We start from the raw sequence: 27,899 nt of genomic DNA, 5'->3' as shown, positions 1-27,899 counted from the left end.
AGAATACAATCATTTCCCATCGAATTAATACCTGATGTATTTCACATCGTAAGCAAAATTGAAAACATTTCAGTCATTATAAATAACACAGGTGAGCTACTATATCCTTGTCTAATACCCGTATTCGCATTAAATATTGAGTAAGTGCCTTCAGAAAGAGCAACTTAACTTTTAAAGTCTCTATATAACATACTTATAACATTTATACATTTTGGACGAACCCAAAGTATTTCAATGTTTGCTAAATAAAAGTGTGTTCCACCATGTCAAATGTCTTAAAAAATCCACAAATAGAATAAACCCATCATCTTTCATAATGTGCTTATACTCAATCCTATCTAAAACTAATCTGATATTGTTAATATGATTTACTTGGCTATATAATTTGGCCTATTCCAAAGTGTAATGTCTTAGTGAGTAATTTATAATCTGTATTGAGAAGTGAAATGGGGCGTAGATTAACTAATAAGATTTTTATCTTTAACTGGTTAAAATTATAAACTAAGAACGATCACGGTCTGAACTTTTATTTTGTCGGGTGCATGCCCGCGCAACTTTACGACGTCATCCCGTTAAGCGCGAAATTCAGAGCGTCGTATTGCGAAACAAAACAAGCAGCTGTTGTTCTTCTTCTTCCCGCTCGAGAGATCAGACATGTCGGACGCCGGTTGCTATTCTCCCAGCTTTAAGAAGCCGTCCGATGTTCTGCGGATGAGAAAGAAACGCGCGCGGAGCGAAACGTTCGGGGGTAAAGCGTCGAGTCCGGTGGTGTCGGTGGACGGGGTCCGTCCGTTCTCACCGGGGCCGCTGCTGAACACGCAGGGCCGGGCGGGCGGCGCGGGCGTTAAGCGCAGAAACCCGTTCGCGAACATTGAAAACACGTACAACAGCCCGAAGAAAAGAGCTTTATCGCACACCGTCTGCGGTGTCGGCGCTCCGGACGGGAAGACGACGGCAGCTGCGGGTCTGGATGGGAAATTACCACATGAACGAGTAAATGCGGGAACTTCATTGAGAGAAGAGCTTTTACAACAACAACAACAACAACATCAGGTAAAGTTGAAAAAGTTACTGTAGTAAAAATGTTGTGGTGCAAAAAAAATCAAGTTTAAATTAATGGCCAGTTGAGACAAAGCCATTGAGATGAGGGTCCCAACTGTAAGTGCATTATAACAATAATTACAGGTCCATAATAACATGTACACCCATTTCACTCTATATGATAATATCATGTGTACGTTTATAATAATCTATATGATAATATTATGTGTACGTTTAGAACAGTCTATATGATAATATTATGTGTACGTTTAGAACAGTCTATATGATAATATTATGTGTACGTTTATAATAATCTATATGATAATATTATGTGTACGTTTAGAACAGTCTATATGATAATATTATGTGTACGTTTAGAACAGTCTATAGGATAATATTATGTGTTTTATTACGTTTAGAACAGTCTATATGATAATATTATGTGTACGTTTAGAACAGTCTATATGATAATATCATGTGTACGTTTATAATAATCTATATGATAATATTATGTGTACGTTTAGAACAGTCTATATGATAATATTATGTGTACGTTTATAATAATCTATATGATAATATTATGTGTACGTTTAGAACAGTCTATAGGATAATATTATGTGTACGTTTAGAACAGTCTATATGATAATATCATGTGTACGTTTATAATAATCTATATGATAATATTATGTGTACGTTTAGAACAGTCTATATGATAATATTATGTGTTTTATTACGTTTAGAACAGTCTATATGATAATATTATGTGTACGTTTAGAACAGTCTATATGATAATATTATGTGTACGTTTATAATAATCTATATGATAATATTATGTGTACGTTTAGAACAGTCTATATGATAATATTATGTGTACGTTTATAATAATCTATATGATAATATTATGTGTACGTTTAGAACAGTCTATAGGATAATATTATGTGTACGTTTAGAACAGTCTATATGATAATATCATGTGTACGTTTATAATAATCTATATGATAATATTTTGTGTACGTTTAGAACAGTCTATATGATAATATTATGTGTACGTTTAGAACAGTCTATATGATAATATTATGTGTACGTTTAGAACAGTCTATATGATAATATTATGTGTACGTTTAGAACAGTCTATATGATAATATCATGTGTACGTTTATAATAATCTATATGATAATATTTTGTGTACGTTTAGAACAGTCTATATGATAATATTATGTGTACGTTTAGAACAGTCTATATGATAATATTATGTGTACGTTTAGAACAGTCTATATGATAATTTTATGTGTACGTTTATAATAATCTATATGATAATATTATGTGTACGTTTAGAACAGTCTATATGATAATATTATGTGTACGTTTATAACAGTCTATATGATAATATTATGTGTACGTTTAGAACAGTCTATATGATAATATTATGTGTACGTTTATAATAATCTATATGATAATATTATGTGTACGTTTAGAACACAGTCTATATGATAATATTATGTGTACGTTTAGAACAGTCTATATGATAATATTATGTGTACGTTTAGAACAGTCTATATGATAATATTATGTGTACGTTTATAATAGTCTATATGATAATATTATGTGTACGTTTAGAACAGTCTATATGATAATATTATGTGTACGTTTATAATAGTCTATATGATAATATTATGTGTACGTTTAGAACAGTCTATATGATAATATTATGTGTACGTTTAGAACAGTCTATATGATAATATTATGTGTACGTTTAGAACAGTCTATATGATAATATTATGTGTACGTTTAGAACAGTCTATATGATAATATTATGTGTACGTTTAGAACAGTCTATATGATAATATTATGTGTACGTTTAGAACAGTCTATATGATAATATTATGTGTACGTTTAGAACAGTCTATATGATAATATCATGTGTACGTTTAGAACAGTCTATATGATAATATCATGTGTACGTTTAGAACAGTCTATATGATAATATCATGTGTACGTTTAGAACAGTCTATATGATAATATTATGTGTACGTTTAGAACAGTCTATATGATAATATTATGTGTTTTATTACGTTTAGAACAGTCTATATGATAATATTATGTGTACGTTTAGAACAGTCTATATGATAATATATGCAATTGCATTATAATACTCATGTTAACGTGTGCATTTTTATTAAATATGTAATATTCTATAAAAATATATGTTTATAATATATTACACTCATATATTTTTATGAAATATGACATATTATACTCATATATTTGTATGAAACATTACATATTTAATACAAATGCACACGTGAACATGCGTATTATGATGCACGTGCATATATTATCATATAGACTATTATAAACGTAAGTGCATTATAACAATTATTACAGGTGTAAGTCCATAATTACATATAAACTATATGGTAATATTATGTGTGCGTTTATAACAGTCTATATGATAATATATGCATGTTCAGTTGTGCATTTGTATTAAATATGTAATATTTCATAAAAATATATGAGATCATTGTATCTTTATATAAGTGCATGATAGAATAGGCTAATGTGTAAATGCATTGTAGTATATAATTTATTATGACGTAATGGGCAAGTCCAATATAATATATATGTGTTAAAATATTGTTATTAGTCTGTTTTTTGTTGTTAACCGTTTGACACATGGACTCATTTTGTCATTGTGTTGCTTTATCAGCTGCAGAAGCCGGAGTCTATCTCTGGAGACGAGTCGTTGTTTGAAGAGGATCTGTTTGGGCCTGTCAGGTCTGATCCAGTGTTAAAGGTGCGTGATGGAGGTAGTCAGATGTTTTCTGTGGGTTAGCGAGCTTCACTGACTGATGGTTGCCTTTAGAGTCCAGACGGCCGTGCGGTTTGTGACGCAGGTGTGTCTGATCCGTGCCTGGAGTTCCCGGCCGATTGGTCCCTGAAAACCCGTCTGCTGTTCACGTCTCCTCAGTCGTTCAGCTGGGCGGAGCAACTCAAGGCTCAGGAGGAAGCACAGGGCCTGACCGCTCACTGCAGGGCTGCGTATGCCAGCTTACCACCTAATATACAAGTAAGGATACAGTAAAGAAGAGGTTATACATTCATCAATCGAAAGACTGATCAGAGTTTTGCATTGGATCGTACAGAAGGGATCATTTTGCTCATTTAAGTTCCAGAATGTATCCATATCAGCTTGTAAAGCTTTATGTGGTACATCAAATTTGTAATAGAATTGACAATATTGAAGGTTTCATTGAACCCTGTATGTCAAAAACTATGGAAAAAAAATTGAATAATCGATCATTGAAAAACAATAAACATTTCTTTAATTTAAAAGTCAAATTAAGAATGCTAAACCCTAACAGAAAGCTTCTCAAACCAGAAAAGTCCCAAATTTGAGTATAAATAAAATCTATTAAGAGTTTGGTTCCAATTTGCCAATTTTTTTAATTTATTATGTTATGTTTTATTGTGTTTTATTGTGTCAGTTAGCTGTATTTTTGTAGTTATGGCGTAAATCAAAACAAACCAACTGCAGTTTGATGATATTTATTTGAATGCACATAAGAAATGGCATTTTTATTTCTGTACTCTGTAATTCATATGTGATGTGTTGCAGGAGCCCCGGGGCTGTGCGGAGCTGCGCTGTGGTTTTCAGCAGTGTCTGCAGTATTGGCAGCATCCCTCTTTCTCCTGGCTCTCTCTCTTCCCACGGATCGGTGCCGAGCGAAAATTCTTGGGCAAGATCACGCCGTGGGCGCATGACGCCAACCTGCAGCAGAGCCTGATGAGCAACTGGTGAGAGATTTCAGTTTGTGATGCTAAAACAAAGTGATGAAATATTTTGTGTAAATATTTGGTCAAATCCATGATTACTTTTAGCAAGAAAATCATTAAAATTCTTCAAATACTGTGTATATCAGCGTTATACCAGCCATCCTGCTCCAAATGTTGAGCACTCCATGTGAAAGTCTTGGTAATGTGTAATTGTATTGTTTGTCGTGTGTTCTGTAGGTCTGTGAGTCTGACGTCTCTGTACAGTTTGCTGAAGGCCAGACTGTGTCCGTACTTTTACCTGTGCTCGTATCAGTTCACTGTTCTCTTCAGAGCCGCTGGTCTGAACGGTGCTAAAAGCATCAGCGCACTTCTCACTCCCACCACCAGAGGGCTGCGTGAGGCCATGAAAGATGCGGGTACGAATCACCGCACTGTCACAACGTGATGAAACGTCCAGCAGATTTAACTCTGTGTTTGTGTGTCTTGTGATTAGGAATAGAGTTCACGCTCCCCCTGTTGGAGGACAAGAAGAAGAGCAGAGACGCATCTGAGGTCGAGAGCTCTCGACAGGCTGACGACGAAGATCCGGCTAAGAGCGGTGAAGCAGGGTGAGTATAGAAACACAACAGCATAAAATGTCAACACTGCTGGAATTATTCATCATGCCGTATGTTTCTACAGGAAGAGTGAACACAGTGAAAATGAGGTTGATGATGACGACGAGGACGAGGATGAGGAGGATGGTGATGGTGATGATGGTTTTTCGTGGTTGGAGGAGATGGGAGTCCAGGACAAGATTAAGAAGCCTGATGCTATTTCTATTCAACTGTATCCTTTTTATTCGACTGACACTGGGTTAATACTTTCTTGTTTAAAAATGGTATAATAAGACTAGATATGAATAACGTTCTTCCTTAAATCGTGTATCAGTCGTAAGGAACACAGAGAGGTTCGGTTAGATCACAGACCGGAATCAGTGGTGCTGGTCGAGGGTTCGAACACGTTCACTCTGCTGAACTTCCTCATGAACTGTAAGAGTCTGGTCGCTGGAGCCGGATCTCAGGCCGGACTTCCTCCAACACTTCTGGCCCCTACGGCCTTCAGAGGAGCCTCGCTGCACACGCTCAAGGTTTGATGACTTATGGGGCATGAAAATATTCCTTTGTTTTTGTCCTGTAGTTGCTTTTCTCTTATCATTAATTAGCTTGATGTATTTGCATCATTTGCTGTGTTTACATATTTATAAATAATTTGTCTGCTCTAAAAACAGGAGCTCATAGATGTTTTTGTTTTCATAGATTTACTATGGGCTTATGATACAATTCATATAGGAATATATCAAATAGATTCCTTAAGAGATACTTCACCCAAAAATAGAAATTCTGGCATCATTTACTCACTTTCGAGTTGTTTAAATCTGTCTTTGTTCAGATAAACACCAAGAAAGATGTTTGGAGGAATGCTTATAACCAGACAGATTTTGACTCCCATAGTAGGAAAAAATACAATGGTTGTACAAGTGCCCTAGACCTGTTTGCTGTCCTACATTCTTCAAAATATCTTCTTCTGTGTTCAACAGAACAAAAAACATGATCAAGGAACTTTTCCTTCAATGGGGGGCAATTCTTCCAAATATCTTTAATCACATACAAGTGCCATTTTATTTTTTGCATTCATATTCACAAGTTTTATAATGAAGTTTGTCTAATCTGTCTTGAGTTCACCACTGTTTTATAATCTGGTTATACAATTTGCCATCATATTTATTAAGTATTATAAATAATATATGAGTGATATGATATATTGTATGGAGGGTATTAATAAAAAGACAAAATGAAAGTCATTTTTGTTCCTAATGTTGAAATAACATGAACACAAAACGTCGGTTTTAAACGTGTCCGCAGGCCCGTACAGTGAATGTGAAGACTCGGATCCGAACGGGCTACCAGGACGTGTGCAGTCTGGAGGTGACTGGACCCATCATGCCTCACACGGTGCACGGGCTGACCCAGCTGCTGAAACCCGCTCAGAAGGGCGAATTCTCTGTGGGTCTATACACACATGAGCCCACTGCTGTCCTCAATGTCCCCATCAGCCAAACATCTGAAGCGGAGACACTGGTACATGATTGGACAGACATTTGCATTTAGCAGACGCTTTAACAGCGACTTACAAAGAAAGAAACATTGATGTAATGTGTCATGAACGCTAATGAAGCATTTATTACATTATTCACAGGAAGACGTGGTGCAAGATTTGGGCAGGTGCGGTCTACAGCAGAGCACAGTTCAGCAGCTGGCCGCACACAGCACGCTGGGCAGATCCGCCCTCAGACAGCTGCACATGAGAGGACATTCATACAGCTGGAGGTCTTGAGATGCTGTGACAGCATGTGAAGAGCCCACGACATGCCACGTCTATAAATATCCTCTGCAACATGAATCTGCCTGTGACGCTGTGGTTTACTGTACCATCTGACACGAGTGACTATATCCGTGATAGATGTTGTATATAGTGTGACCGTTGACTTACAGCCTCTAGCTTTTTATGTGCACTGCCTCGTTTTATTTTGTTTTATTTCAGTCGGTTTTAGATAAGTGTATGATTTTAAAAGCATCGTTTTATCATGAATAGTTTAAGCATGTGTCGAATGCAGCTTACTGTGATGTTTCAGACTGTGGAAATGTTTATCACATTTGGATGAATTCGTTATATTAAATGGAATATAAAATGATCTTTCTTTTAGTGTGGTTTTACATATTCTGTAGTAGATGAGAATACGATGGTACTAAATTATTATCGAGATTAGGGTTAGACCAAGGTGCTTAGAAGAATATCATGTTTTACCTTTTTTAAATGCGAATTTATATTAGAAAATTAAGTTATATACTAAAATGGGACTAAGTTGTGAAATATGACATACGCACAATGTAACCTGCAATTTATGTTTCAAACAGAGATTGCTTTTTTAATGACATATGTATGCATAACTGTTCACCATATATATATATATATATATATATATATATATATATATATATATATATATATATATAAAGCATAATATAAGTTAAAGAGCAAGTAAATACAAAATATTACAATGTATCACAAGCCTAACATGTGTGTAATAGTGTGTAAATACTTGTGAGGGGTCAAGCCAAGGATTCCTTCATTGAGAAAATGACTCCAGTGCTCGTGTGGCAGGCAGTGACCTGTCTAAACTTTCCCATTCTGCCAGTCCTTCAACATTCAATGCATTCAAAAAATAAAAACACACTTGTAGATAAGATCGAAAAGCATAAACCAGATATAACACTGTGAAAGTATTTGTCAATGCTATGTACTGTAGTTGTAATACTGCACGTGTTATGTTTTGGCTTCAGGTCATATTTTAACACCCATGTCACCTCGAACCCTAAACATAAAGTTGCATCTGCGTGCACAAGCATGTAAAAATACACAGATTGACTTTCTCTCCTTACGGCGGTTCTGTACTTCATACTAACACTGAATGAAATCACACCATCTCTTCTGATGATAATATAATAACCGGATATTCGGTAAGTTCAGTTTGAGGCTTCTCTTATATGCACGCGCTGCCAAAATGTGCAGTTACCATGAAGTGTGTTTCAGTAGTCGTGATGTCAGATAAGCACTATTTTAACACATCCATGTATTATAGGCTATAATATAACACGACATATAGTGAGCAGTGCATGTTGTTGCTTTTGAAAGAACAGAAAAGTTGTTGCAATAAGAATCTTAAAAAAGAAGAATGTCTGAGCTCTGCTATTGCGTTTTGTCTTCAACGCAACCCTGTATCGTTGCATGATTTTGTGATTTCATGCGAGCTTTCAATTTAGAGATGTTTTTCTTTTTTAATTCTCATGTATAAATGTGACAACATGTGTCATGTCTAATATTGGCCATGAGTCTGCAGTGGCCCTTTAATATCGTGTCGTGTCAGTAGCTTAATGAATGGCATCAGCAGTCAGCAGCTGAAGGGATCCATGACCTTCCTTGAAGAACCTTTAAAGTTCTTTGTAGTGGAAAAAGATCATGCGAGGTTCTTTGTTGAAGCAAAAATGAAATGGTTCTTCGATGCCACTGCTTTAAGGAATCCTTTAGCACAAGCGGTATTATTGTGTGTTTGATAATGTTCATAGTTTTACAGAAAATGGTTTATTTCAAGTGTTATTTCTGAATTTTGTGTTTCTTTCTATTAGGTATTCTGAGGAAAATGAATATTCTTGGCACTGCTTTTATTTCGATTGTAGCCCTAAATGGTAAGTGATAACTATTTACTCTGTATATTTTGCATATGAATAACATTACGAAGTCAACATTATAAAGCATTCCAAATACACAATTAGATGATGATAAATCAAATCTATCACCTGAATATATTTGTCAAAGAAATAAAGTCAAAACTGATTGGTCAGACAATTTCAATGGCTCATACAAAGCAGCTTTATACAAGCAACTGTTTTGATAAACGTACATATAAAATACATGTTTATTACTAAATTACAAAAAGAAATTATAAACTGTAGACAATTTTTTTGTTGGTTCAACCTAAACACCGTTGCCTTCATATTTTAAGTTAATTCAACTTAAAAATATGAGTTATCATGAGTTGACTAAGCTTGTTGAGTTGACTACGCTTTTTAAGATCAAGTTTAAGACCATTCATGGTTTCCTCTTGACTGTAAAATACGATTGAAGCTCTTGTTTGTGGAATAAAACGACATTTTAAAACTTTATCTGTTTCAGCTTGTCTAGCGTTCTATCTTAAGGGGAATAGGGTCAGGGTGTTTCCAGGAGAAAGCGTCTTGTTGCCGTGTAATACATCAGGATTTCCCAAAGATGAGCTGCACTGGGAGGCGATGGGCAAACATGTGGCTGTTCTCCATGAAGGCCGCATCATCGCGGGACAGGGTTATGAGGACCGAGTGTTCCTCAAAGACCCAACGAAATCTGACGATTTCTCCCTCGTGATACAAGACGTCATGTTTAGTGATGGAGGAATATATCAATGTCTGTTGAGAGGCCAGGAACCGGTTTGCTCACTGTTTGTAGATGTGTTAGGTACGTGGTCACAAAAACTACATACGTTTCCTGAAAAGAAGTTCATGCAAGTGTGCTATCATCTCGTCCTTTTAAACGTAAAAATGAAAAAGTACTTTCAGTCCATTTTCTATTCTTCTCAGAAGTATGCTAATACTCTTATAAATAATATATTGACTTAGTCTCTAAGTATATTTGATCTATACTGTACTAAATCTTTTGACTGAGATTGTTTACTTTCATACACTGAAAATGTGCAACAAGAACTAGTACAAAGTATACCGATACGTTTACCTGTAGTATAGCAATGAATAACTAAAACTTAGTTGGAACTATTGTGTACTCGACGTTAAATATTGTACACTAAAGTGTGCTTAACAGTATACTTTTGTACACTAAAAAGTCTGCTTACTAAAGTAGTACATTTAGAAGTATGCTATTAGTACATTGCTATTAGTAAAGCATTCTTAAAATATACTTAATTAAGTTTATTAGTTAAAACGCTCAATATAAGTCAAATGTCATTAATAAAATGTACTTTGTCTCTATTTTGTCTTTAAAGAACGCTTAGATTTTCCTGTTATTGCTGCGGTGGGTGAAAATGTCACTTTGCATTGTTTCGGCAACGTCCCCTCAAGTAACCCCTGGAAAGATATTTACATCCATTGGCTTAAAGATGAACGTGAAGTTCTGCGGATCACGTCTGGAGAGATTGCTGTTAACGTCGATAGCAGTCGTATGTCATTGCCCATCAGAGAGGAGATGTCTCGAGGGATCTACTCATTGAAAATCAGATCTATCAAAGCTCAGGATCAGGGAGTTTATCGATGCCGCTACAAGAGCACCGATCACGAGGATCTACATAACGGATCACCAGAAAAACATAAACTCATTGTTCTGGGTATGAATCCAGCATTGTTTAGTTTTTTTTACAGATTGTTGTCAAGGTTGCTTTAAATCTGAGTAACTCTATTTAGATGGATGTGTCTTCTGATGATTTGGATAAAAGCATCTGCTATAAGACTAAATGTCATTGTGTCATCCACCACAGAGTACACCCTGAGCACTAGCAGAAGCTCTTATCCTCAAACCAGCACATCTGTACCCACATGGACGTCTGTTGCGAGCACTGAACGGTCCAGTGAAGTCAGCACGTCTGCAGATACCGTTGAAGGTACTCTGAGATTATCTGTAAGATGTTTAACATTTTAGTATTACATGTTTACATGATGTAGTCTGTCTCGTCTATGACCTTAAACCTTGCTAAATTAAGATAGCTTTCCTGTAAATGGGTCTTAATCTTAAAAGATTTTACTTGGTAGTAATTGATGTATTCAGAGAGTCACGGTCACGGTGATGTCCAGCTTTTGTCATGTGACGTCATTTTTTTTTTTAAATAAGAACTTGTTTAAATGAACATGACAAATGTTGACTCAAAAATAAGCTTAAGTTGAGGAACTAAAATGATGAACTAAAATAATAACTGAAATGAAATAAAGTTGTCTTATATAGCAACTTTACAGTGAACAAAGGAATAATACAATTATGTAGTGTAACTAAAATAAACACAAAAACAAAAACAAAGATCTAAATAAAAGATCATTGAAAATACATCACAATTCTGAATAACACAATTATTTTTTTAATGCTTTTTATTTTGTATATATTAGTAAATACACATATTTCCTGCTGTAGTTAGCTTTTTGCCAATTCATTCTAATGATATTATTAATGCAAAGTTGTGTTTATGTTTAATAAAAGTCAAAAGCATTAATGATAATCTTAAATGTAATTATGTTTTTATTTTGCCTTGTTGTGCGCTCACTGTTGAGCTTGTGCAGAGGCTGCAGTTTTTGCCAGAGGCGAACTGGAATCCCCTGGTTAGGCCTGGTTTCCCTCTGAGGTTTTTTTTCTCCTCCAATAGAGTTTTGTGTTCCTCGCCACCGTTTGCATACTGTCTTGCACTGTTTGCCTGGCCGGGGGGCTGCTAGAATTGTATAGTTTTATTTAATTAGCAGTGCATATAGAAATGTATAGTCTGTCTTATATTTGACCTGTGTTTTGACTTGCATAACCTTATATGTTTTGCTTATAGTCAATGTTTTCTTGTACAGCTGCTTTGTAAATATATATAAATAAAGCTGATTTGACCAAATCATAAAAGGTCTTCTCAAGTTGTCAGATTTCTTTCTTTTTCTCATATTCTTTCAAGGTTTTGTCAAATGCAAGTGCTTAAATCATTCTTTTAGTCAAGTTATCACTCTCTCTCTCTCTATAGCTGCGTCTTCTGAGATGTCATCCACCGTAGAGTCGATCCCCAACGCCAGCAACACCTCTGCCACTCGAACCGGCACATCTCTGCCAACATGGACGGATGTTACAAGCACTGCATGGTCCAGTCCTGTATCAACACACTCATATGTGGAGCGAACAGAAACTGAAGTCATCAGCACAAAGTCTGCGCAGACGTCTGCAGACACAGCTGAAGGTACTTTGAAATGCACAATGCTTCACCGGTTTCGTCAAATACCTAAATCATCAAAGTAGTTGAGAAACCGCTCTCTCTCTCTCTAGGTGTGTCTTCTGAGATGTCATCCACCGCGGGGTCGATCCCCAGCAGCTCTTGGACGCATTTTGCAAGCACTGAATCATTTAGCCCTGTATCACATGTGGAGGGAAGTGAAACCGGAGTCATCAGCACAACGTCTGCGCAGACGTCTGCTGAAGGTTGTTTGCTTATGATTAAGATGGAAAATGCTAGCGTGTTTATAGAGGATGTTTTATCTAATTTATGTTTCTCTCTTTTAGAGATCACAGATGTGTCACCCCCCCTTGAAGCCAGAACCTCTTCTGGTTAGTCTAAGCTTCTTTCAACGGATGATAAACTATATAAGATTCGTACTGGTTTATATTTTCTTGTTTAATAAGATGAATTTGCCTTTCAAACCCAGAAAAAGTGGATGTTTTCTTTATACTTGATGATCTGGATAATGTCATGTTTTCTCTCAGGTCAGTATGGTTCTCTTGAGAAGATTCCCTGGATTCTCATTGGACTCATCAGTGGAGTTCTGCTCATCACGGCTGGAGTTTTAACTTTACTGATGCTCTTTACAAGAAACTGATTTATTTTTATAAAGAAAATGAACAGATGTAACATTTCCATGATCAGAAAGCAGCTGAATTAATGATTTTATAATCAGCAAGATATTTTTATATGCTTTGTCTGTGTTATCTGTAAAGCACGAAAGTTTATTCACTGTACTATTTAGAAAAAGTCAAACCTTATTCATTTTAAAACCTTTCCTAAATCCAAAAGAGCAATGTTTGGAGCATAAAATCTTAAGTTAAATTACATTTTTATTTTTATCCTCCCACAATATGTTCTAGCTTTACAGTTTTCAAATTACGATTTATTTTCAATTATGTTATGAATAAATGAATAGTACAAACACAGCAAACATGAGCATTCCCTCAGATTTTATTGTTTCAACACAAAAACAAACGGAACGGAACATCCTAACTAGATGTCATGAGCTTCGGCTGGTCCGACTGTAAACATAACAAATTTGTGGACTTAATGCGCCATTATTAAATTAAAAACATTTACAAGGACAGACACAGCAGAAACAAAATCATCCACACAGTCTAAAACAACTGAGTTTCGAGTTCAGTCAAATATCCAAAAATGACACATCTGGAATCCAAACTACATTTTCTTATTACTGATGTACATGCTCATCTCAACTGGCATGCGAAAGCCTTCACAGTTTACTGAAACAGGGAGAGTTTTTGGAAAAGAAACATTTAAAAACCCTAAAGATATGATTTACTAAGATGATACTGTGTTTACCACCAATGTAGGAAATTAAAACTGTACTTTTGGTCTATGAGACCATGTTGTGATCTGGCATCAGACGTTCGTAGCTGCCGTAAACACGGGTCCTGTGTGAACGCCCTCACCAGCGACCTCTCCCATGGCCTGCAGGGCGACAGTGGACGCCATCGCCTTGGCATGTTTTTTATTAGGACTGGCAGTCTGTGGCTGATAATCATTCCCATTAACTACCACCTGTGTACAGTCAGAGAAAAACATCTTGAATCACAACAAACGTTAACCCAAATATGGGTTACATAACTATAGAGTGATGACTTTTTGATGAAAAAGTCAATTAAATGCATAACAAACCAAGAGGAATTTCATTTAAACATCATTGATCACTACTGATGTAGACCAGAGGTGTCCTAAGTCAGACCTGGAGGACAGGTGTCCTGCAAAGTTTAGCTCCAACTTGGCTTAACACACCTGGTCTGGAAGTTTCTAGTCTGCCTAGTGAAACCTTGATTAACTGGTTCAGATGTGTTTGATTGGGGTTAAAGCTAAACTGTGCAGGTCACTGGGCCGCAAGGACTGACTTTTGCCATCGCTTGTGTTGACAATGTGATGAATCTAAGCACGAACCTTAAAGAGAAAGTTCTTGCGATGGTCGGGTCCGCTGTGGTGCACCATTATAAACTCTGGCTGTGACCACTTCTTCTTATTGCACATCTCCATTAAAGCAGACACCGGATGCTTTCCTACGGGTGTTTGGATCGGTTAGGGCGGTACATCATGAAGGTTATTCATCGTGAGAAATGGGTGGGTATCTAAACATCGTTTCCCAGAGTACGTCCTACTAGGGTACACGTTTTGAAAGGCTCACCTAGAAGATCCTTCATCACCACAAGGTTACCGGACTTCTGAGTTTTTTCTCCTTCTGCTACAAGACCTGCACGAATACAAGAATGCAGAACATAAGCACCAAAATCCCAGCGATACTAGGAAGAATCTATGACTTCTGCAAGGACTGTCCTTACCCTTGCGGTCTGTTTTGAAATCTATGGCGATGGGCTCCACCGTGCCTTCCCTGTGCTTCCCCAAACCTTCCCCAGCACGCCATCCCATCTTCCTCATGAGAAACTCGCCCATCCCGCCTGAGACGGGCGCTGCCCGCAGGAACTGATCCTGAATGCAAAAACACAGAGACAGAAAGAGGAGGGAGCAAACGAAGAGAAGGAGAAAACAGTAAGAAATCTGTTCATCGTTGAACCCGTCACGTCAATTTAACTGGAACTGCATTTCAAGTGAAAACAATATTTATAATTTAGTATATAAAGATTTAAGCAGCCTTCAAAATTTGAGAAATTGCTTTTCCATTCTCATCTAAAGCAGACTAAAGGACTGACAAGTATTATACATTTAGGCCTTCAATACAGTCCTGAACGGAACTCAGGTTCTGAGTCGGTTCAGTCGAAACAAACAAGAGCACATAGCAGAAATCATCAGTTCACACAAATCCACATGAATTGAAGGAAGGGTGCTGGATGACGTACGTACCTAGGCCCCCATCATCGGCCCCCGAGGATCTGACGTGAATAGAAGGGACCTGACTGTGACCATGGCAACAAGGCAGCTACAAGGACTGACCCTGCAACAAGTTTCCATACAGAGGGGTGAGAGTTCACAGATCAGACTGTGAGCCCCCGCCCCTCTTCCATCCGTGACCCAACCCCATCAACCCCACCGGCTCCAAGGCCAGAGAGACAAGCTTGAGGTTTGGAACCTTGTAGCCATTGGCAATGGATGCCCCACTGAATCTTTGATCCCAATTGAAGCCAACCTCGTTTTGTTTGCAGTCAAATGTAGGTTGGGTAGTCAAACTCACTGCCTCCTAGATATCATATTTGGACAGTAAACGGGGACTTACTTGATCACGTTTAAGTGCATCAAGCAAGTCACATTGGTATTACAGAATTTGAACCATTTCAAACATCCCTTGAGTAAAGAAGAAGCTCTTAAAGTATCTCACATGTTGAGGCATCATGTCTAACTTTATCTTTCCGTCTTTCTAAAACGTGTTTTGAATGAAATGCTGTATCTATGCAAAGTGGGTCCTTTTGGAGACACTGGAAACTGTTTTTGGTTTCGTGGATCCCATAGACTCTCACACCTCAACTCACTGTTCTTTGCCACCATTTAATTTAGATCAAAAGGTTTATATATAGATGTGGGATTATTTGGTCTGTGTGTAAGGATCGGGTTTGCATTACACAGTGGTTAGCATCCAAAGCCTTCGGGAAAATTTGTTTCTTGACTAAAATAGAGAGACCAGTCAGAAACACGTACACACATCTAGTTGGAAGGTCATGAAAGGCCATGTATCACAGTGATTTTTTTCCCAGGGGTTTTTGTAGGGAGAACGAATCTAAAAAAAGAAAAAATCACTGTAATACACAACCTGCACCAAATATAAACGCCAACGTTCAAAAGATTATAACAGGTGTTTTGAAAGGGCTCATCCAATCAGATTTGAGTCTAGCACTTTTTTTCAAGTTAGAGACTTACTAGACACGCTCCTTCCGCTCTCTCAAAAGACACTTTACTGATGAGAACAGTGAGGTGCCTATCCATAAAAGCATCTGCTACAACAGAATTTCAAATTGACATCTGCGTGTCATGTGCAAGTGGTGTACCCGCTCGACTGATCGTGCACAGATTTCCATGGAAAATCTGAGCTCGTCCTTACTGACCGATCAATACCTCATGTGACAGGATGTCGGTCTGATCAACAACTCAGAATGATTCCAATTGTGAAGTGGGTACACCAATTGGCAAAGCATGACACGGATGACAATAACTAAATCTTAAATCATTTTAGACTTTATAGGATGGATAGGACGGCTATTTTTCTGAGAGCAAGATGGTGTTCTATTAAGATCTACCTTGCCCTCTTCAGGCAGGTTGCTTTTCAGAAGTTAAAATGTAATGAGTGTAAATGAATCTAAATTTAAGAACTAAAAAATATAAAGAATTCTACATATGTTTGTGTTGTCTGACTGTACTATTTCGGCTTAAGAGTTTTGGGAGATTTTAAGCACATATAATGCAAAGCATAAACCCACATTATTTTATGAGTGGTAGCGCTGACTCGTGGCTTTACCTTCTTGATCCAAGCCTGTGGGCCGCTGTTAGACAGCTCTTCAGATGACAGCACCTGAGCACCTGTTGAGCCTGTGAAGAGCCCTGGAATTGTGTTGGACTGGGCCCATGCGTCGACCTGGGAAAGTCATATATACATTAAAAATACATATAATGTATGAAACCTGTGGAGCGTGTAATATGCTGTTATACATTTTTTTAAACATACTTGCTCCTGAGCCCGGTTGAGCATACACATAGCATTGATGTCGAAAGGATTCTCTGCCAGCCTCTTCTGAGCCACTGCACGGTCGCTGACAGCCAACGTGATGTCCACCGGCTGCAGACGAACAGAACGCAAAGGTTAAAACATGAAGCTAATTTCAGCACGATTTGACATTTTAAACACGTCTTACTTGAGAAGGTATTTCAGGAAAGACGCTATCATTCTCCTTGCTGGATTCCTCAGTCCCGGCTGAACCTGAGGTAGATGGCTTTTCCATCTTCTTTTTTTCGACCGGTACCCATTCCCCGTAAGCACCATCGGCCTCCTTCTTCCTGTGCTGGGAGCCTGAGGACACTGGAAACTCCTTAGCAAATGTGGCTTCGGTGCGGACGGCTGGTTTCAACGAGGTGTTCTGAAAAGGAGCGGGAGAGAAAAGTGTGTAACAAAACTATTTGTGAGGTTTTTTCAAAACCATTAACCGAATGTATGAGCACTAATAAGAAAGTAAAAGCACTAATAAAAACCTACTTACACCAATACTAAAAGCGATGCCCTTAGTCTCCTTAAGTGCTCCGGCCCCAAATGTCTTCTCATCGTCTTCATCATCGGACACGTGTGGTTTTGCAATGGCCATCTCCTCCTTACTCTCAGTGATCTTCTTACATCTCTGAATGTTCAGATAGAGTTTAATTTAGGGCTGATAAAACAAAACACTGACAGAACACCAAAGTTAAAGTCAATCCGTGTGCACAACCCTCACCTCTGTTAGCTCTTTAATGCTAAAGGTGTTAGCCTGTTTTGTTACTTTCCTTTTCGCCTCCTCAATACTGGCTAGGTTGGTTGTGGATGAAGAAGGGGGCTTGTTGACGATTGTTGGTAACGGGGCAAACTGTGGCAAGGACGCCAGGGCACCAATACTGGACAAAGCAGCAGTCAGGGTGGCCGCAGTCATGCTAGCCATGGCAACGTTCATCGTCATCACTGGGAGCCCCAAAGGGAGGGAACCAGAAAAAGATAAAGTGGAATTTGAGTTTGAAAAAGGTTGTTGGAGAATACTTTTAGGTCTGAGGCTCTCTGGGATGGGCACCCCAGCCTTGGCACACATAGCTGCCGCGTTAGCCTTAGCGATTTCAAGCAGCTGCTCCTTATCTGTGGATGAGAAACAAAATTTAAATCACAAGTCCAGAAAAGAGCAAAGTTAAGAATGTGAAGGTTTTGTGGTACCGAGCTCTGTAAGCCGCGGAGGTGTCTTGCTGGTGCTACGCCGAGTTCTTGATGTTGATCTTTTCTTCCGGAGAATGAGAACTGGAGAGCGGCTGGGTTCTCGTTTCCATCTGTCCCTCTGATTTAGCGATCGACTTCCGAAACCTCTCCTCCAGCGCGAGCCGGAACGAGACCTCCTCTTCGAACGTGAGCGTGACCTCCGCCTTGATTTGGACCGTCTGCTTCGGTCTGGAGTTCTAGACTTCCTCCGTCGTTCAGGCGATCGAGACTTTCTCCTTTTGGGCGATCTAGATTTTGAACGTTTGTTCTTCGCTTTTGACTTGTATTTCTTTTTTTCTGAGGGTGATCTAGACTTTGACTTCTTTTCATCGTTCCGTGAGGACGGCCTGGATTTATTGAGTCTCGACTTTGATCTGGATCTTGCAGGTAATTTGGATTTCGAGGACTGTTGTTGACTGGGAGATTGGGATGGTGACTTTGAATTAATCTCTGTGGAAGTCTGTATTTCTGGTTTTAAATTAATCTCTGTGGAAATATGCATGTCTGGTTTGGAATTTGAAGGAGTTTCTTTCTCTTCAGGGTTTAAGACACACTCTGAATCTTTAGGTCCATTTGTTGAGGGGTCTGCTGGTTCTTTTAATGCTTCCAAAGGCACCGCAGGTGTAATGCACTTCATGGAAGATTGGTTCTCAGATGACTCTCCCAAGAAGGGAATGGGTCTCCAAGATCCTGTGACAACCAGCGCTTTTGGAGCAGAATTTACAACAGTCTCAGGCAGCTTGGTGTCGAAGTTCACAGCCACTATTGGACTTTTCCCATTCTCAGTTGTTTTTTGAGAAACTTCTGTTTGAATTGCTGAAGTTTCAGTATTATCCACTGTTTGAACGGTCTTATTCTCAACTGGCTCAATTTCCTTCTGCTCTTCTTCAAAACCAGATTTTGATTTAGAGCGTTCAGCTCTGCTTCGAGATCTACTCCTGGAACGCGACCTAGACTTTGATGCGGACCTTCTGTTCTTCCTCGAGTTTAAATCAGACCTTGATTGACTTCGCCTAGAGCGCGACCTGGATTGTGAACACCTGCGTCTTCTAACGGAACGTGATCTGGATCGATTGTTCCGTCTCCTAGAGGGAGATCTACTTTTCTCCCTCTGTTGTTGATGCCTTTTTCTTGGACTATTTCTAGAGCGGGATGTTGATCGCCGATGCCGTTTGGAAGATCTGGATCTTGATCTGTGTCTGGTTGATCTTGATCTGCTTCGTCTTCCTTTAGAGCTCTTCTCTCTTTTGGATGACCTGCTGGAGCTTCTTTTCTTGTCTTTGGCGCTGGTGTGGACCAAATTCTCCATCACTGGAATAATGTCAGGTAATGGAGATGTACCCAGACCAGCTGCACTCTTGAGCTCTGACTTGGAGGTCTTATCTGCTGATGACAACTTTGCATTTTTACTTGAATGTTTTGATTCAGACTCAGATTCTGACCCAGATGCAGAAGAGCTTGACTGTTTCACTTTATCAGCCTCTTTGGATTTTTTCTTTTTCTTTCTCTTCTTCTTCTTCTTCTTTCCACTGAAAAACACACACAATTCACGAAACATTTAGAGTGATTCAATTTGACAGCATTTCTCATATAAGGATAAACAAACAATGGATTATAAATTGCTACTTGCTAGCCTATTTTCAAGGTCCCAAACTAGCACAATTGTCTGATTCGCACCTGTCTTGAGTCTCTTTGTCGGACTGCGCCTCTGTGCTGCAATCTCTTTCTTCCTTGCGTTTTTTCTTCTTTTTACTTTTGTGCTTTTTGTGCTTCTTGTTTTTTCTGTGTTTGGTGCTGTTGGCCTCATCCTGTAGGTCATTGCCCGTGTCTTTATCTGCTGCTAAGAAAGAACGACAGAAATGCATATAAATTGAGAGAATATCTGATTATTCTTTTCTCAACTTGAGAGTTGTGTCACAAAGTCTCAACGGTCAACACAAAGAATATACAGTATGGAGTCAATAGACTACTAACCTATTGGTGTGTTCAATGGTTCCGTTTCTAGTCCATCCTGTCTGGACTCTGCGGCAGGTTCAGAATGAGGCTCATCTATCCGACTGAATGAAACACATAATTTTAACTACTGATGAAATTGTTCTTCTGTTGGGTTAAATGATAATGATACGAAGATCGTGATATGCTTTTTTGGGAAGATCGCCCAGCCCTAATTTAATTCATATTAAACTAATGTTAAGTATATTACAGCATTTAATACTGCATGACACTTACACTGTGTAAACACGTGACAGACGTATACAGTATCTAAATATTAATATAAAAGACAAAAAGTGGACATATGCTTTAATATGAAAACATTCACTGCAGAAAACAAGGTAACAGTTAGTTCTCTTTATTCCCCTGAAAATTATGTACCAAGCCTTTCTTTACACTAGTTAAAGATTATATAACCTTTAAACTTTTCTAAAATATTTTTTATTCAACAAACAAATGATAGCTGTCTAACAGGTCTCAAGACAGAAAGCATTCAGACAGCAGTCTGATTCAAACAATATGCTTTTGTTCCTATAATTTACACATTTATAAATACATTATCTACATACTATACCTACATCACCAACTGTGAACAGCGTGAAGCTGAAGAAGTTTAACCAGAGGAAATTATTTATGATTTACCGGCTATAATACATCGGCCTAAAATGTATAATACCGATAATATTAAAAAAGACCATTTATCGGCAGATAATTTATCTTGCATCCCTAATATTACGTCAACAGTTGTTGAATTTAAAAAAGGACAAAGCACGATTGCTAAATATTTGAAAAGAAATGTCACAAACAATTATTTTGTCATATGTTGTTCCTTTTGAAATGTGTTGTTTTGTGCAAAGCTACAGTAACACACAAGAACACCATCTGTCATGCTATTGTGAAATGATACCCCAGTAATACCATAGATGATGTTATTTCAAAACTACGCATTTAAAACATCGACGCTGCAGTACCACGTAAATACCATGGTACACAAGAAACAGTAATCATTACTGATACACGTATTGATGTCATCACTGTAGCTAAACAAACGTACAGTTGCAGTAATTGCTGCTTAACAACGCATAACGTTACATGGCAACACACAGCGCGTCATAAAATCGGAAATACATTATTCAGCCAAACCAATAACATAATCATTACCATCTGATGTTTTCAATCGACCTTACTATAAACAGTGCGTGTGTGTTGTTGTGTTACAATTTATACACACTGAGCAAGAGCTAATGTTTGGCTAGCCGGCTAATACATAGCAACACGCTTCTATACAAATCTTTCGGGTCGTTTCACGATGTCTACCAGAAGCAAACGCAATCGCACAATTCACCTTTTATCTTCAGTTTCATCTGCGATTTCTTTCATTTTATTCATGACAAAATCCCTGAAGATCTGCTCGATGTTGGTCGCCATCACAGACTGTTGAACGAGTCCGCCAGTATCCCAGAATGCCCCAGCAGCGCTTCGCACGACGACGACGCCACATACGGCAAGAGACGGAGAAAAGCGGCACAGTTATAAATATATTACGAATAAATAAAAATAATAACGTTGTTTTTATTTGATTGAAATCATATTGATTGACTAATGCGCTTTAGATTTCATTAGAGAATAATGGGAAATCTAGTTTCCTCGATGAAGACTGTCCGATCATGACATGAGCCGGCCAAATTATTATTACATTTTAGTCAAGATTAATAATATTCTTTATTTATACGTTGCTTATTTATTTTCGCTATCATTGATAGAAACTCCCACAGCTCGGGACCACTTTAAGAAAATCCCGAGTTAAATGCTACCTTTACGTACTCTCCTACTTCGTACCGGAAGTGACGTCTGGATTTCGTAATGTTAACAGTATTTAGTAACATTAAAACATTAATGTAGGCTAATTAATGATTTAAAACATTGCAAGTATCTGCTGACATTTAAAGAGCGCCGTTACATAAATGATTTCCGTTTCTTGCTTATTTAGACACTGAACATCATGTAGTGCTAGTGTGTGATAAAAGTCCTATTGTCATTTAACACTTACACACTCAGTGATCAAAACGCCACACTCACAAGTTATTTTTGCAATGCTTTTATTTTGTATAAAGTGTTATACTGTCTCCTGCAAGAGATAAGTCCACATGCCATGTTTATTATATTAAACTTTAATATTTATCCGTACGGTTAAGAAGATTCCATTACTAGAAGGATTAATAATGTTAAAATGAATGAAAGGCTTTTGATGTCCATCAGGTCATAAGCTCCTCATGCAGTCATCGGGTAAGAACAGATGAACGCTCTCCTTTCACCGCAGTCAACCGCTGTCCACCAGCTCTCATCTGGAATGTTTAACATTCATTTAATATGTCAAAGAAGTTAAAAATGATTATCCAAAATGAATTATAATGTCCTATTATCTCACCACGATGACAGATAAAGTATGTTTGTTGAAATATAAAATGTAAAGTGGTTTAAACTTTACCATATCTGAACATCTCAAGGCAGGACAGCTTGTGTTTCTGGGGGTTACCAGGCATCCAGTCGCTGTATCCCCAAGAATAACCATCTATCCAGTGGAACTGGTTTTCCTGTTGTTTCAAGAATACATATTTTGTCTTGCAATCATTATTTGTGATATTTGTGTCATATGTTATTTATACCTTATATTAACTTTTTTGCATTCATGTCATATTCTTGTTTTTTACATTTCTTTATTTTTGAGAGCTGTTTTTTGGCATTGTTTTTTAAAGCAGAAAATACTTCTATAATACTTTTCAACATTTATTTTTTGTTTTTATTTAACTCCCCTTCCTTGTTTTAGTAAGTTAACCAAATTATAGGCCGGATAACATTGACATTACATAAAAGTCAGGTCACTAAAGCTGATGTGTCGTCATAATAATAAGTATTAATATTTTATATGTTTTTATTTTTGTTAGTTCTTTATCGCAAAGTTATTATAGTCTTGATTGTAGTTTTATAAATATTTTGAATTCGTTTTTGTTAGATTCATTTTGCATAAAGTTTTAGTAATTTTGGTATATGCTTTTGTCATTGTCTAATTTATTTGTAAATAGTTTCTTGTTGCTATATAAGACTAATTTATTTATTTTTATTTATTTTTTTGTTTATTACTATAATTTTAGTGCTTTAAACTTATTTCAGTTTATTTTTGAGGCAACACTTAAATTCTTTCTTAAGATACGTTTTTCAAATAATCTGTAGGTCAATCTTTATTTTAATTTCTATTTACAGAAACAGGTAAACTAAAATAACATATATAGTTTACATTTATAGTTTCATCATCTTTCTCTCTCTCATTTGTAATGTTTAGGGTAGAATGCACAATCACCATCTGAACTCCTCCAAGCCACGTTAAAACGGGATGATTCTTTGCTGTGGTCACCATCGCCACAAGCTGTTTATGTACATCTGCGTTCGCCACTGATGCCAAGTGTCCTTCCGGAGACAGTGTTTTACAGGACACCTACGAAAACATTGATATTTAATAACAATGCTATACCAATGTGTTAAATGAGCAACGTTTATTTTGTAGTTTTTGACAGGGTTAACCTCAGCTTCATTGAATGTTTGTGGAGTTGGATTGAAACTGTAGCACCTCCCTTGGATGATCTCACCATGGCAGACCGCTCCAGCCTCTCCTGTCAAACAGGACAGTTTTTGCAAAATACAGGTATTTTAAATTTGTTATTCTACTATGGAAGTTCTTGACGTGTAGTCTTTGAGCGTTAGGTCAATGAAGTTGTTTCTAGATCTTTCCTATGCATCACATGTCTCTCACCGGCATCTTTCAGGAAGTACGGCCTGGACTCCTTCACTGTATAGATGATACATGACAACATCAGGAAATAAAGAGATTTCTTTAAACTCATATTTGTGTAATGGTTTGAAATCACTTACGTGGTGATGCTCTCCTCTGCATCTCTGACAGCGGATTCAGCAGCTGACCGGTTCTGAGATCCACAAGAGAGGCCCGAGAGTTCTGAGTTCCCCGTCTCACCTCATACGCTGAAGGATTGTAAACTGTAAGAGGAAAACCCATCAGTTAAGTGTCTGGTCTTTGATCAGGATCAGAAACCACTTCCCATTTAACTGTTTGTGAAGATCAGAGGGATGTGAGTGGCAAATTATGTTAAGTTTAAATAAACTATTTGTCAGATCGAGTAATAAAGAGCGTCCAACGCATTTGTTCGCGTTTGGTGTGAACTCAGCACAAGACTTACAGCCGGCGACTCTTCTGTTCATTTCTCCAACGTTCTCCTTGAGCATGCCAGTGTTCAGATCCATCAGGAAATGTCTTGATGGTTCTGTTCCCTGTCTGCGGAGCTCAACAGGAACTGGTTTGTGGTTCTGGTCCTCATGCACAGGGCCGGACTTCACTTCATATGTATCTACTAATGAAAATTACAGTAAACATGAGTCTAAGCAGGCATGCAGTTTACTTTCTGAACTCCTCCACTGTTATTTGAACCTAAAACATGAGCGTGAACATTTGAGATGTTTTGAAGCACTCACACGGGTCCGCTCTCCTCTGCATCTCTGACAGCGGATTCAGTAGCTGACCGGTTCTGAGATCCACAAGAGTGGCCCGAGAGTTCTGAGTTCCCTGTCTGACCTCATACGCGGAAGGATTGTAAACTGAGAGAGAAAAAACCCCAGTTAAAGGTGCACAGAATCTTTTTGGTGGATCATAATTGTTTTAGAGAAATCACTTTGCAGACTTACAGCCGGCGACTCTTCTGTTCATTTCTCCAACGTTCTCTTTGAGCATGCCGCTGTTCAGATCCATCAGGAAACGTCGGGACGGTTCTGTTCCCTGCCTGTGGAACTCCACAGCATCTGAGTTGCGGTTCTCCTCGTGGCTAGAAGTGTCTGGTCTTTGATCAGGACCGGAAACCACTTCCCATTTAGCTGTTAGTGAAAATCAGAGAGATGTGAGTGGAGACAGACCACGTCAACGACTTTTGTATTACGCAATCATGTTGGAAAAGTTACACGTGAAACAGATTTCAAAAGATTTCAACATCCCTGATATACACGAACGGACCATTTTAAAACAATAAACTATAACGTGTCATTCAACATCCATGAACTTTTGAGTGTCTTTTTTCTTCCAGTCTTGTGAGCACTGCGAGACAATGCAAACCATATATTTATATTTAAAAACAAGTATATGATTCTATATTTTGTGTGGTTTCATAAAGAGTCTTTGAAAAACCAAAAGCTCTTTGGTGGCCGTACTGTGAAGAACCCTTTTAGCAGCTTTATTTTAAAGTGTTTCACACTTACAACCTGTGGCTTTACTGTCCGTTTTACTTCTGTGTTCTTTGAGTTGACCGGCGTTCAAGTCCATCAGGTTTCTAGAAGGTTCTGTTTCTTGTCTGTGCAGCTCAGTGGAGCCCTCGTACGCCACCGCGCTCCTCTGCATCTCTGACAGCGGATTCAGCAGCTGACCGGTTCTGTGATCCACAATAGAGGCCCGAGAGTTCTGAGTTCCCTGTCTGACCTCATACGCTGAAGGATTGTAAACTGAGAAAGAAAACACAATCAGTTAAAGGTGCACAGAATTGCCTTTTAAACCTTTTTTTAACTTCAGCAGTGTTCTCAGACTTACAGCCGGCGACTCTTCTGTTCATTTCTCCAACGTTCTCTTTGAGCATGCCAGTGTTCAGATCCATCAGGAAACGTCGGGACGGTTCTGTTCCCTGCCTGCGGAGCTCCTCCGAAACCGGTTTGTGGTTCTCGTGTTTTACACCACTGTTCATGCTCATCGGTCTAGAATGACGCAAATGTTCTCTAGTGATCCAGCGGACTGAGTCTTCCTTGTTTTCATCTTGAACCAGTTGTGGACCCTTGTTTTCCCAACCTCTCTTTCCATGGACATCTTGCAGCGGTCTTGCATGGAGACCTGCACATACATACTTAACATCAAACTGGCACCTCGCTTGCAATACCAGGCAAAAGTTGGGTAACCTCACTAAAAGGTTTCTCATGAAATAAAATATTGGATTTTATGATAATTGCACCAAAATTGTTTCTTTCATTACGAAGCAAATATTTAGTTTAACAGAAATGCCAGAATTAACTTTAAGAAACTGCTAATTCTACACAAAGACTGACAACACTGACAAATGCTGCGCCGCATCCAGTGTGGACAAAATGATTATAATGGGTTCAAATGCGTGCCATTGTCTTCTGACGCGTTGCATTGCACCACGTCCGGAGTAGACAACAGCTTTAAATAATTATATTTATTTTGTCGCAATATAATTTCTAAAGTTACATTTGCGTTATTCTGTCTTTTTTATGAATTTACTATTGTTCTAAAATAAATAGTAACATCTAGCTTTTGAATGTGTATTTAACTTCTATAGTAAATGTTGAAATATGTGTTTTTTATGTCTTGTAACAAAGGGAAATAATAACATCCTTTATCTAATAGATAAAATGTGTCTCATTATATCTACAAAGTAACATGCTGTGATATGATAACAAGATTCATGAGGTCAAAGGTAGCACAAGATGCTGAAATGTGAGGAAGCTTCTAAAGGATTTCAGTCATTATAATTAGATGTTACAGTAACTTTAGTACTGAAAACTTTGTTAACAAGAGGAAGATTTTATCAGATTAATATTTGTTTACTTTTGGCGCCGTCTTGATTATTTAACATTTTTTTAATTTTTGCATTCTATCTCTCTTATAAAATGAACAAAAAGTTCAAGTATATTATTTTCATTTCAAGAAATGTAAGAAATCACTTTGAAGTCTTACCAACTAAAGCCAACAGGAGCAGAACAGCTCTTAACATTCTGTGGAAAATAAATCAAAAACAGTTTTATTAGGTATCTTGATATTGTCGATTGATTATTAGCATCAAGTTTATATTAAACTCTACCTGTGATGTTTTTCTTCTGTAGATTCGTCGACTGCGTGACTGATGGGAAGAAGTGTTCTCCGAGTTCTACTTCAGGCGGATGATAACCTGCTTCAAAAGTTTACATGTACGTGTTATCTTGTCTGATTTAATCTTTTCATTCGTCTTTGTCTCTATGACGCTGATAATCTGCTCTTTGATCCCAGGTACATTGAAACATAGTTCAGCTGATAATAAAACATTCAGTCTTTGACCCAAATGACTGCCAAGAAATAACTGTTAACATAACACAGTTACCACTTACTGGAGAAGACATTAAACACACGAATGGGATTTTGAAAAATGTGTTGGTTTGCATTTTATACTTTTGCATTGTAAGGCCCCCCTCAAATAAAGACCTTTAATCTTAAACTTAGAATTTTACCAAAGCCAAACCTCAATTGTTTTGGTTGGTGGTCTTATTTTTCTGATGTTTGATTGCAGAAATGTCTGATATATTTATATTTTTCAAAATTTGTGGTCCCACTGGATCCATCTTGGGGCCCCCCAGGGGACCACTGGCCCTAGTTCAAGAACTACTGCAATAAGGAGAGAAATCTTAAGCGCCTCCGTCAATGATAAAGCATTGAGATGAGAATGAAAATGATATTTCTGAATATATAGTTAATAAGTTAAATCT

The 27,899-nt window shown here is 37.8% G+C and overlaps 4 protein-coding genes across 8 annotated transcripts; 2 read left to right on the top strand and 2 right to left on the bottom strand.

Annotated features, from left to right (window-relative positions):
* The first annotated feature begins 527 nt into the window (after positions 1-527).
* donson (DNA replication fork stabilization factor DONSON) lies at positions 528-7,785 on the top strand. Its single transcript, XM_079463328.1, has 10 exons — positions 528-1,053; positions 3,749-3,835; positions 3,905-4,108; positions 4,658-4,836; positions 5,053-5,231; positions 5,309-5,423; positions 5,497-5,643; positions 5,746-5,944; positions 6,720-6,935; positions 7,054-7,785. Exons 1-10 carry the CDS (start codon positions 655-657, stop codon positions 7,189-7,191), a joined length of 1,863 nt encoding a protein of 620 aa, XP_079319454.1. The 5' UTR covers positions 528-654; the 3' UTR covers positions 7,192-7,785.
* A 995-nt stretch (positions 7,786-8,780) lies between these two features.
* Positions 8,781-13,335, top strand: LOC306897517 (uncharacterized protein). The gene is made up of 9 exons (XM_079462332.1): positions 8,781-8,951; positions 9,042-9,101; positions 9,589-9,903; positions 10,445-10,783; positions 10,934-11,056; positions 12,161-12,370; positions 12,457-12,609; positions 12,691-12,735; positions 12,892-13,335. Exons 1-9 carry the CDS (start codon positions 8,906-8,908, stop codon positions 13,002-13,004), a joined length of 1,404 nt encoding a protein of 467 aa, XP_079318458.1. The 5' UTR covers positions 8,781-8,905; the 3' UTR covers positions 13,005-13,335.
* A 7-nt stretch (positions 13,336-13,342) lies between these two features.
* On the bottom strand, positions 13,343-22,171 carry sonb (SON DNA and RNA binding protein b). 4 transcript variants are annotated; one of them, XR_013787016.1, is made up of 14 exons: positions 21,664-22,171; positions 20,301-20,383; positions 20,004-20,166; positions 18,288-19,855; positions 17,824-18,212; positions 17,596-17,730; positions 17,254-17,475; positions 17,067-17,177; positions 16,860-16,976; positions 15,257-15,590; positions 14,737-14,884; positions 14,583-14,648; positions 14,342-14,457; positions 13,343-13,951 (listed from the first exon to the last, which is right to left on the bottom strand). XR_013787016.1 is itself a non-coding variant. In XM_079462326.1 (13 exons), exons 1-13 carry the CDS (start codon positions 21,744-21,746, stop codon positions 13,793-13,795), a joined length of 3,360 nt encoding a protein of 1,119 aa, XP_079318452.1. In that variant the 5' UTR covers positions 21,747-22,171; the 3' UTR covers positions 13,343-13,792. The 4 variants fall into 4 exon arrangements, 2 of the variants coding, with proteins under 2 accessions (XP_079318452.1, XP_079318453.1); XR_013787017.1 differs by having other exon boundaries at positions 15,257-15,347; XM_079462326.1 differs by lacking the exon at positions 15,257-15,590.
* A 237-nt stretch (positions 22,172-22,408) lies between these two features.
* On the bottom strand, positions 22,409-27,411 carry LOC306897723 (uncharacterized protein). 2 transcript variants are annotated; one of them, XM_079462714.1, is made up of 13 exons: positions 27,242-27,411; positions 27,118-27,155; positions 25,960-26,253; positions 25,635-25,874; positions 25,071-25,256; positions 24,861-24,983; positions 24,569-24,739; positions 24,246-24,368; positions 24,127-24,162; positions 23,898-23,986; positions 23,677-23,811; positions 22,807-22,912; positions 22,409-22,663 (listed from the first exon to the last, which is right to left on the bottom strand). In XM_079462714.1, exons 2-13 carry the CDS (start codon positions 27,152-27,154, stop codon positions 22,590-22,592), a joined length of 1,614 nt encoding a protein of 537 aa, XP_079318840.1. In that variant the 5' UTR covers position 27,155; positions 27,242-27,411; the 3' UTR covers positions 22,409-22,589. The 2 variants fall into 2 exon arrangements, with proteins under 2 accessions (XP_079318840.1, XP_079318841.1); XM_079462715.1 differs by having other exon boundaries at positions 24,569-24,736; positions 27,242-27,365.
* Between the last annotated feature and the right edge of the window lie 488 nt (positions 27,412-27,899).

Source organism: Barbatula barbatula (genome assembly GCF_947034865.1).
Source record: "Barbatula barbatula genome assembly, chromosome: 8".
Classification (NCBI taxonomy): Eukaryota; Metazoa; Chordata; class Actinopteri; order Cypriniformes; family Nemacheilidae; genus Barbatula; species Barbatula barbatula.
The sequence above is the reverse complement of the archived record's forward strand: the minus strand, read 5'-3'. Positions and strand labels throughout refer to the sequence as shown.